The sequence below is a fragment of the Myotis brandtii genome, unplaced genomic scaffold (genome assembly GCF_000412655.1).
Source record: "Myotis brandtii unplaced genomic scaffold, ASM41265v1 scaffold494, whole genome shotgun sequence".
Taxonomy (NCBI): Eukaryota; Metazoa; Chordata; class Mammalia; order Chiroptera; family Vespertilionidae; genus Myotis; species Myotis brandtii.
In genome coordinates, this window is record NW_005368860.1 from 829148 (window position 1) to 841088 (window position 11941).

At 37.4% G+C, this 11941-nt stretch overlaps 1 protein-coding gene across 1 annotated transcript; it reads right to left on the bottom strand.

Annotated features, from left to right (window-relative positions):
- Positions 1-8420: 8420 nt before the first annotated feature.
- SNAI2 (snail family zinc finger 2) lies at positions 8421-11935 on the bottom strand. Its single transcript, XM_005876649.2, has 3 exons — positions 11830-11935; positions 10530-11075; positions 8421-9640 (listed from the first exon to the last, which is right to left on the bottom strand). The coding sequence occupies exons 1-3, from the start codon at positions 11906-11908 to the stop codon at positions 9459-9461; spliced, it is 807 nt and encodes a 268-aa protein (XP_005876711.1). The 5' UTR covers positions 11909-11935; the 3' UTR covers positions 8421-9458.
- Between the last annotated feature and the right edge of the window lie 6 nt (positions 11936-11941).

Sequence of the window (11941 nt, forward strand, 5' to 3'; positions counted from 1 at the left end):
ATAGAAACATTAATGATGAGAGAGAATCATTGATCAGCTGCCTCCTGCATGCCCCCCACTGGGGATCGAGCTTGCAACCCAGGCATGTGCCCTTAACCAGAATTGAACCCAGGACCTTTCAGTCCACAGGCCGACGCTCTATCCACTGAGCCAAACCAGCTAGGGCTATAAGTTCTTTATAAATGTTGGATATTAACCACTTATCAAATGTATTATTGGCAAATATTTTCTCCCATTCAGTGGGTTGACTTTTCATTTTGTTGATGGTTTCCTTTGCTGTGCAAAAAATTTTTAGTTTGATGTAGTCCTATTCGTTTCTTTGTTTTTTCTTTTGTTTTCCTTGCCTGAGGAGATACATCAGAAAAATATATTACTAAGAGAAATGTCTGAGGTTTTACTGCCTATATTTTCTTCTAGGATTTTTATGTATCCAGTCTTGCATTTAACTCTTTGATCCATTCTTAGTTTATTCTTACATATGGTGTAAGGAGGTGGTCTAGTTTCATTTTATTCCATGTATGTGTCCAATTTTCCCAGCACCATTTATTGAAGAGACTGTCATTACCCCATTTTATGTTTTTGTCTCCTTTGTCAAATATTAATTGACCAGAGTATAGGTTTATTTGTGGACTCTCTATTCTTTTCCATTAACCTATATGTCTATGCCAGTATGAGGCTACTTTGATTACTGTGGCCTTGTGGTATAGTTTGATATCAGGTAGCATCATTCCTCCAACTCTGTTCTTTTTTCTCAAGATTGCTGTAGCTATTTGAAATCATTTGCGGTTCCATATAAATTTTGGGGTTATTTATTAAAGTTCTGTGAAATACACCATTGGTATTTTGATAGGAATTGCGTTGAATTTATAGATTGCTTTGGGTAGCGTGGACATTTTAACAACGTTAATTCTTTCTATCTTTGAGCATGATATATGCTTCCATTTATTTTTATCTTCTTCAGATTCATTTTCAGTATCTTGTCATTTCCCAAGTATAGGTCTTTCACCTCCTTGGTTAAATTTATTCCTAGATATTTTATTTATAATTTGATGTAATTTTAAATGTGGTTGTTTTCTCAATTTTCCCTTTCTGATAGTTCATTATGGGCATATAAAATTCAACTGACTTATGGAGATTTATTTTGGTGGAATCTTTAGGGTTCTCTATATACAGTATCATGTTGCCTATTAATAATACAGTTTTATTTCTTTCTTTCCAACTCGGATGCCTTTTATTTCTCTTTTTGTCTGACTGCTGTGGCTAGGACTTCCAGGACTATGCTGAATCAGAGTGTAAGCGTGGACATCCCTGTCTTTCTCCTGATCTTAAGGGAAATGCTTTAGTTTTCCCCCATTGAGTAGGATGTTAGCTGTGGGTGTGTCATATATGGCCTTTATTATGTTGAGATATGCTCCCTCTATTCCCACTTTGCTGAGAGTTTTTATCATAAATGATTGCTGGATGTTTTCAAATGCTTTGTCTGTATCTATTTATATGATCATGTGATTTTTATCCTTCATTCTGTTTATGTGGTATATCACATTACTTGATTCATGGATATTGTACCAACCTTGCTTCCCAGGAATAAATCCCACTTGTTCGTGGTAGATGATCTCTTTAATGTATTGATAGATTTGATTGTCTAACATTTTGTTGAGAGTTTCTGCATCTATGTTCATCAGGAATATTGGCCTATAATTCTCTTTCTTTGTAGTGTCTTTATCTGGTTTTGGAGTTCGTATAATACTGGCCCCCTAAAATGAGCTTGGAAGTCATTCCTCCTCTTGAATTTTGTTGAATAGTTTGAGAAGCATAGGTGTTAGTTCATCTCTGAATGTTTGGTAAAATTTACCTGTGATGCCATCCTGTTCACGAATTTCGTTTGTTGGAAGATTTTTGATTACTGCCTCAATTTCATTAGTTTTAAACAGTCTGTTCATATTTTGTTTCTCTTGAGACAGTTTTGGAAGATTGTATGTTTCTAGGAATGTGTCCATTTCTTCCAGAATGTCCAATTTGTTGGCATATTATTGTTTGTAATATTTTGTTATAAGATTTTATATTTCCTTGGTGTCAGTTCTTACTTCTCCTCTTTCATTTCTGATTTTATTTATTTGGTCCTCTCTTTTTTCTTGATGGATCTGGTTAAAAGTTTATCTATCTTGTTTATGTTTTCAACGAACCAGCTCTTGGTTTCACTGATCTTTTGTATAGATTTTTAGACTCCACTATACTTATTCCTGCTCTGGTTGTTATTATTTCCTTTCTGCTACTCACTTTGGGCTTTGTTTGTGTGTTTTTTCTAGTTCCTTTAAATGTAAGGTTAGATTGTTTATTTGATATTTTTCTTGTTTCTTGAGGTAGGCTTGTAATGTTATAAATTTCCCTCTTAGGACTGCTTTCATTGTCCCTCATAGATTTTAGGTTGTTGTGTGCTCATTTTCATTGTAACAAACATGGTTTTAAAATAAGCTCACTCTATTTTACTTATGAGAATACATATCAGCATGTGGTTAATAACGTGAAGCTTGCCCTGCCCTTTACCTATGAGAATACCATGTATCAGCATGTGGTTAATAACGTGAAGCTTGCCCTGCCAGTGTGCCTAAGTTGGTAGGGTGTCATCCTGTGCACCAAAAGGTTTGGCCAGGGCAATGCCCAGGTTGTGGGCTTGATCCTCAGTAGGGGGCATGCAGGAGGCAGCTGATCAATGTTTCATTCTCACATCGATCTTTCTCTTTCTCTCTTTCCCTCTCCCTTCCTCTTTCTTTAAAAATCAATAAAAATACTTTAAAAAATAATGTTTGCCAAATTGTTCTGTAATATAAGAAATAGGACAGTCCTTCACTATATAAATTTATTCAATAATACATTTTTGAAGTAAAATGATATTCAATTTAATTATCTATTATCTTTTTATTGTGTTTTGGATAGGTTTAGATATTATGAAATATCTAAAGAGATGGAAGAGTTGCTTGTAATCAATTCTGAGATAATAATTTTCCCTAAGAATGCCTATTTTCAATTTTACATGGATGCTAATAAATAATAATTCATTAAATTGAAATGACATGAGTAAAAGTAAGCAGAGAATTGGAGAATAAATACATCAAATAATGTATGTACACTTGACAAAATGTCAAATATATTTAAAAGATAATAGTGCAGGAATAGCCTAAGCACGTTGCTTATGCAAGGTAGCCATGAATATGATCGGAAGAAGCCCATGAGCTACTCAGGTAGGAATTTACCTGACGCCATCAGTGGAAGCCACCAGATCCTGAAGGATGACCCTCTGGTGGAGCCAGAGGCCTGTCAGCCGGACCCCCCTCAGTCCATCACTGTGGGTAGTCCTTTCAGCTTGGGGAGAAATCACATTTAGAAGGTTCTCTGAAAAGAGCACGTTCCAGTCTCTGTGGTGTGAGTAGACTAAAAAGAGCCAGTATGTGTTTCTGGGCCCTAAAAATGTACATGAGGACTGGCAAGACTGGCTACATACACAGGAAATTCATATGGAAATCTGAAAATCAAAACACAGGCCAAGTCATATTATTATGTAGAACTGTGTGACTTGTGGGGGAGCAGAGAAGTCTGGGATGCGGGAGGGGATAAACTGGCTTTGACGGAAATCTCACCGCCCCTGCCCTCAACACAGGTGCACCTGGAGTGTGGAAATATTCCAGACCCCACCTGCTGGTGAACCCGGTGCTGCTATCCTGCTTCTTATTCTGACATTTTGGATTGCATTCGATGAGGAACTCAGCTCAGGTGGGAAAAGAGGCCTGGGGCTAGGAGCTGAATGTAAGGTTAAAGCTTGGCTGCTCGGAGTAAGGTAGAAGGATCAGCAACACGGACATGGCCTGTGAGCTGCCTAGAGTTGCAGACTCCCAGGCCCCGCCCCAGGCCCACCAAACTAAGATGTCAATGAGACCCACAGGTGACACTTTGCACATTGAGATTTGACAAGCCCAGCACTGTGACGGGACCTCAGAGCCTACAGCTCAGAGCGATCGCACATGGCTGAAGGTGACAGCCTTTTTCACTGTCCTCTCTGCCAAATCTAAATAAGAGCACTGACAGAACACAGGAAAATTTTAGACCTCTATACATGTGATGGATATGTAGGCAGAAGTTGGAACTCCTAAGAAATATAATTCCCACTCATTTTCTTTGTTAGGAGACCATATCACTATTTTATTCACTCTGGATCTTTCCTTCCCATTCCTCAGAATCAACTATCACTACCTCTTAACTATGTAGTAGAAGCAATATAACAACCAGTGCTGCTTACTTGGGGAGGGGTAAATCCCAGCCCCAGAATACACTTGAGCCGAAAGCAACCATCCTTCTCTACCATCCTAACCACTGAAATGGGTGCATGACAGGCCCATTCCCCTGGCCATTGTCTAGGAACATTACTTAGTGATGTTCGAAGGGCTTCATGATGCCCTCTACAGATTTCCAGAGAAGCTGGCTGAGCAAATTACACTGACCATTATAACCAGAGGAGCTTGATTAAATGAGCTAGTGTGCAAACTATATAAACACACCCGCCTTTATTCACAGCAGCTCTCCCACTCATTGCTATAAATACCTCACCAGCCCCTTTGGAGTTGGTGGACATGGATACGCTGCCATTTCCTCTGCTAATCTCCAATTGTTTGGGGGTCTGGCCCAGTGCCACAACGGAAAAGTTGCCATGCTCGCTGCTTTTTTACATGCATGCCTTCCACAAAGTAATTATTACTTCCTGGAGGGCTGAGGGGCTAAATTTAACTTTAGCCAGAGATTTACTCCTGGGGTCACATTTATACATATTTACCACTGCAAATTAAATGAAAGGTGTCCCCCCCCCCTATATGTGTCTATCTCAGGTAAAGGGAAAAATTTTGTTCCTCATCTGCCTCTCATGAGAACATAAGAATGATAGAAAGTCACCTTATTTGAGAATTGTTACTTCCCTAGATGACAGAACACTCATTCTCAAATTAATTTTGCTCAGAATCTTTCCCATGTCGCAAGGGGACCATTTCTTGTGTGTGGATCTTAGCCAGAGAAGCCTATGACTTTTCAAAATTATAATTGCCTCATTACACCAGAGTGTCCACATTTTAGTGGTGAAAGAAACGACTGTTTAGCTTGGAAGACTTTTTAGTCTAGAAAGATAAAAGCCTGGGTGAAAAGTGTGGGTGTGCGAGGGAGTAACAGTGGCCTTCAGAAGAGGAAGTGTTAATGTACAGAGGATGGAGACCAGCTGCTTTTCATCTCCACTGAGAACAGACTAGAGGAAATGGGCTCCAGGAGAACTTGGGGAAGCTGCTTAAGAAAGAGTGTCCTTTCTTACAGGGCCAGTCCTGGAGGAAACCGAGCCAACAGCATTTCTAGAAAGAAACTGGGAAGTGGCTCTGAAGGAGTTATATGTTACTGTAAAATTCCCAAATTAAGAACGTTTCTAAATACACCCTTAAATTATTTAATTTTCAGGGCACATAATCATCACCCTTTTCAACAAATCACTATTACATGCTTACAAAATATAAGTCAGTGTACTGACAGTAGCTCAGCAGTTCTTCATTTCTGGGTTTGGATTTCAATTTTGCAATTTACTGACTTCATTACCTTGGTTTCATTATCCAACCTCTCTGAGTTTAATATCCTTATCTGTATACTAGTGTTTCTATAGCATGTTTCATAGAAAAATGGTTACCATCGAAGATAACATATGTAAGTTTTCTAGTACAAAAACAGGTATATATTAAGCATTTAATAACATTGGGTATTTGATAGTATGATCTGCAAGGCCTATAAGTGCAAGGGACTGTTTAGCACTTAGTTACAATACTAATGGTTTATTCCTAACTTATACTTTAGGAAACTGAAACACCAATAGGTTAAGCTAAGTTGCATTAGGGCATAAAGCCAATAACACATATGTTGAATTTAAGAGCTGGTGCTCTTCCTACCATAACACACTTTCTCATATTATATGAAACAAATTAAGGATATGGAGATTGCTTATTAGCATATGCACCTATTATTAAAATCTGTAGTTTTCAAAACTCAAGCTCTCAGAGTGTCTATCAAGCCTGGTCCATGTGCACTATATTTGCCCCTTTGGAGCATCTCATCTATTGGCAGGGGGAGGTTGTTACCACTAAGTTAGACGATATAGCAGTAAATTTGCTTGGAAGATCTCTCAAAAATTATGAAGCCTTTGCAATAAAGGAAGGTATGTTGAATTTATTTTAGATCTGCAAACTATTTTTCATCAATTTCTATTATCTTATCTAGTTATCCAATCACCAGCAATTTGTTGATGTCTGTGTTTCAGAGGCTGTGCTTGGTACAAGGAATCTATGATTTAAGGATGCTCTTCTACTGAAAAATAAAAACATCAACAAATACTTGCTATATAGTAAGGTAAGTACTATATTATGAATGACATAAAGCTTTCCCAAAAAAAGCAAATTTGGAAAAGTATTTCAAAGGAACTAATATTTGAGCCAGGTCTTATGTGTGGTAGGAGAGCAGACATCTAGTCAAAGACCCTGGTAAAATGCTAAAAATTCTAAAAAATTACTGAATGTATAAAAAATCTTAATATCTTATGTATAATAATTCAGACTCATGTTACCTTAATGACAGTAAAATATTTGAACCAAGAATGAAGTTACAATGATGAAGACAAAGTTGAAATACAATGCAAAAAATATTCCCACTAATTCTTCACTAAGATTTAACCCAATAAACAGACTTTTCCTTTTAGAATATTATTTGTTTTAGACACCAAGAAACTACTTGCTTATAGCTCTACAAATAAGGGAAGGAAACATGTGTAGATGTGGTTCCTGGTATAGCCAATCAGTTATACCTGGAATATCGCATAAGATATTTCTACACATACCCTAGCCAGTTTTGCTCAGTGGTCAGAACATCAGCCTGCAGGCTGAAGGGTCTTGGGTTCAATTCCAGTCAAGGGCACGTACCTTGGTTGTAGCTCGATCCCTGGACCTGGTCGGGATGGGTGTGGGAGGCAACCAATCGATGTGTCTCTCTCACATTGATGTTTCTCTCTCTGTCTCTTCCCCTCCCCTTCCACACTCTCTAAAAAATCAATGGAAAAAATATCCTTGTGTGAGGATTATCAATAACAGCAAAAGATATTTATACACATTAGCTTGCCTGGAAACTTTCAAGCAATTGTTTCTAAACTAAATGCAATAGTTTCTACACCAAATACACTAACTACAGTGGTATTTTGATGACTTTAGAATGCCCCAGTCAAGCTATCAGCCATTTATTCTACATTTATAAATTGCTGTTCTAAATAATTTTACCTTTGTGATATATGTTCTGAGATATAAAAACAATAAAAGCCAAATATTAAATTGAAGGGCTTTAGTCAAATACACACCCCTTTTATATATTGACTAAATATTTAAATGTAACATAGAGTAGAATGTGTATGAACATTAAGGGAATAGTTTGGCATTTTAGGTCTCTTGTTAATGGCCTGTAACTGATATCTTTGAGATACTAATTTTGTCTTTTATTTGGACATTATAAGAAAAAATAATTCTGCAAGTTCTGAGCATACCAGAGAGAGTTATAGCAGTAAGAATCATCTTTATAAAGGGTCAAAAGTTTGAATTCAAATACTGAGTTTGGTGATTGTTAAAGTGACTATGATGGTTAGCATTTTTACATGAGTTAGTAGACATCAATTTGGAAGGCATGTGCTTGTATATGGAGTGGTGGTCATGCTATATTTTATCAAGTACTTATTGTGTTTGGATCAAAATATCATAAGGGAAACCTTAAGTTTCTACTATGTAGGACAACTCCCATAAAACCTATTACATAGTTTATGTTACTAGATGTAGGGTTTTTGTTTGTTTGTTTTTGTGGGGTGTTGTGTGTGTTTTTTTTGGCATGGTGTACTTTTCCAACTGGTGTGATTTGTGATAAATCCATTTTTTCCTGTTCTTTTCATACAGATTTCTTATTTTTCCTCCCGCATCTCTGTAAATAATATTTCTTTTAAAAATCTTAAACTGTTTCAGTGGTTAATATGATAAAGTTTATACTTTGATTTCATAAAGCAAACATAATAAAATCATCATAAATAAAAAATCTTAATATTCTTGAGTATCAATAATGTAAATACTTTTAGCATTCATGTTATATTTTTTAAAGGGCTCTTTTAATAAGCTGCCATCATGATGATGTCTTTCTAATGGTTATCTTAAGAGTAAAGAAAAAGTCCTAGTAGTTTATTATAAGCGACCATGTAAAATATCACTTAATATTCATAAAAAACACTTCACTTTTTCTCTTATTAACAAAAGAAACAATTCTTTGTGTAGCAGTTTGGTACTAATCATGAAGTAAGTAAAGTCCCTGAAAATAGTATACAAACATTAGATTTTAAATCAAAAATGTTTATTGTAAAAAAGGACCTTGAAAATTGTTTTTTAAAAAAGAGACATAATTTCACAAGTCTCAACATTAGCTATAGAAAACATCTTTTTCATACAAAATTCATTCAATCATATAAAAATAAACACAAATTTACATTAACTCAGCAACTATACAATTAAGGCACTTGAAAAGGGTGTTGCATAGACTGCATTTGGTGTATGCATTTAAAATAGTTTAAGTACATTACTGAGTTTCTAAGAATCCTTTCTTGCACTTATTCCCATCTTTAATTAATTTTAGAAAAATCATTAAAAATTATCTTAAAAGTAAGACATGGAGCATGCACCAGGAATGTTCAAAGCTAGTCTTTTCCTCCTCCCCAAGGCACATACTGTTTATTGGCAAAACAAACACAAAAACAAAAACACTTTTAATACAGTCTCCTGTGTTTTGTTCTTGTTCTTTTTCTTCCTCTCTCCCCTAAAAATACGGTTTAAAGCATTGCAGGCGATCAAAAAAAGCTTTAGTTCAACAACGGTAACCAGACATTAGACATGTAATGAAGTAAACCTGGAATAGTTTATAAGGCACCTGAGATAGTGTCTGGCAGATTCTCTTCCTATAAGAAATTCTATTACAAACTCTATTACAAAACAATACTGTTCTTTTTAGTTGAAATGATTTGGCAGCAATGTAAATCTTTGCATTCTTTCTTAGTAAGAAAAGATACAATGTGCTTTTTGCTTCGCCTTTGAAGAGAAAGATCCTTGTCTTTTATTCTCTCTATCTAGCTGTCAGTAAATATATAGGACTTTTAAACTTCACATGGAAAGGATTAACTTTTAACACATGGATTCCATGCTCTTGCAGCTTTTAGTGTGTGTGTGTGTGTGTGTGTGTGTGTGTGTGTGTGTGTGTGTGTGTCTATACATATTATTTGGTCGATATGCACAAGAGAAAATGCCTTTGGACTTTTCTTGATCATTTGGTCGGAGTGAAGAAATGCATTCTGTTCGAGTAAACATTGATTGCGTCACTCAATGTGCGACACAGCAGCCAGATTCCTCATGTTTGTGCAGAAGAGACATTCTGGAGAAGGTTTTGGAGCAGTTTTTGCACTGGTATTTCTTTACATCAGAGTGGGTCTGCAGGTGAGCCCTCAGGTTGGATCTGTCTGCAAATGCTCTGTTGCAGTGAGGACAAGAAAAGGGCTTCTCCCCTGGGGTGGAGGTGGGGTGGGAGGAAAAGAAAGACAGTCAGTGTTTTTAGAGGAAACGTAAAGACAGATAACGTTCATGAATAACCACATTTTGCCAAAAGAATGAGAAGCAGCAAAACTTGATTAAAATTCCCCATAATACATACTTATTTTAGTATCTAACCCCTTTAAGATACATTTGAATGTTGCATTAAAAAATCACATTAAGCATACTGTTGCTGCTGCCAGTATGTAGAAATGATTCATGTATTTTTAGGACTTGCACTAATTAAAGCTTTCTGCTTCAGCAGGTGAAGCTCATGTTTAGCTCCTCCCAACATTTCCCAATATTTCCCCTTTTCCCTCTTTCTGTATTATGACTAAGCCTGGATAAATGCCTTGACTCCCTGCAGAATGTGCTAGGAATAAAAAAAAAAATCAGCAGCAAAAAGCAAAGCAACTGAAAGCAAATTCAGTTCTAATTAATGCAACTTGCTATAGGGTGATATATATTGCAGCAAAAAGGCGACTAACAGGAAACTATAGGAGGAAAACCATCTATCAATCAAATGCTTTGAGATAGCAACATTTCTATTTGCTGATTATTGGAAGCGGTTTCACAGAACAAACATTCAAGTACCTCTTTCCTGATTTTCTAACTGATCTTTGAGACCAAACCTTCTGAATCTACTTTCCAAAGTCTCAATCCTGTTTGCAGTCTCTGGAGCAGAGGCTGTTCAAAAAGAAACGAAGCAGTGTGTGCTCCAAGGACTTTTTGAGTCATCAGGAAGTAGCTAGAAATGATCATCCATCATTAAAAGCACTGTGTCACTACTCAATGCAAACCCCAATGCCAACCCAGAGCTTCCGTCTGCTAGAGAGCATCGCTCCTGTCTACGTTTTCTCTTACCAGTGTGAGTTCTGATGTGTCCTTGAAGTAACCAGGGTCTGGAAAACGCCTTGCCACAGATCTTGCAGACACAAGGTAAGGTGTGGGTCCGAATGTGCATCTTAAGGGCGCCCAGGCTCACATATTCCTTGTCACAGTATTTACAGCTGAAGGATTTCCTAGACTGGGCATCACAGTGCAACTGCTTATGTTTGGCCAGCCCAGAAAAAGTTGAATAGGTCTTATTGCATAAATTGCACTGAAACTTTTCAGCTTCAATGGCATGGGGGTCTGAAAGCTTGGACTGTAGTCTTTCCTCTTCATCACTAATGGGGCTTTCTGAGCCACTGTGGTCCTTGGATGAGGTGTCGGATGGAGAAGGGGGACTCACTCGACCCAAGGATGAGGCATATCCAGAAAGAGAAGAGAGGCCATTGGGTAGCGGGGCGTGGAATGGAGCTGCCGTAGTCCACATGGTGATGGGGCTGTATGCTCCTGAGCTGAGGATCTCTGGTTGTGGTATGACAGGCATGGGGTAACTCTCATAGAGATACGGGGAAATGATCACTAGGGGAAGAAGTGAAAAGAAGAGAAGATTAAGGTAAAGCATTAAACATACACTGAGAGGCTACTTGGCAACACGTACAGCGCTCTCTCATGGAGATTTCATTTCATCTCCACCCTTGCTGCTAGTGGTAGTTAGTGTACTTCATGCACAGCTATGCCTCCTGCATAGAGTGTGACAGGAGCGAGACCAGCTCTGCGGTGAGGAGCACAGCCAGGCGAGTGCCTTCACAGTCAGCAGGGAGAAGGAAACGCTTAGGTTTTATTTGTAAAGATACAGAAAAGCCGTTTTTCGTTTTATCCATGGGCTGGTTGCAGGTCTGTGACTCCAAGTACAAAGATGTGTGTAAACCAAGCTGCTTTCTAAAGGAAAGGAGCCTTCTTACATGAAAAAAAGCAATACTTCAACAGTTACGTATTGTGTTACTCATCTTCCATATATTCATTATGCATGTACATACAAGCTTTAGAAAACGAAGTTGCAAAGAGTTGAATGAAGTTTTCCTTGTCAGTTAAAAGTTTCAAAAGTTTTCAATTCAAATTTATCCTAAATGATCAAAATAATCTGAACTCTCTTTTAGGACGTGACTTAAAAGGAAAACAATCTAGTATTTAGTTCTTTTGTAATAGTATTGGAGTTGTAATAGATATTTATATATTTTAGATGTATATAGGTATAATTCCTTTTTTTAAATTTCTCTCCTACCCTCCCTTCATTCCTCCCTCCTTTCCTTTTTATTATTATTATTATTTTTACCTGTGTGTGTGTCCAGTTCGCTGTAGTTCGGCTTTTTGGAGGCGTTGAAATGCTTCTTGACCAGGAAAGAGCGCGGCATCTTGCGGGCGGGTCTGGCGGGCGCCGGCGCGGA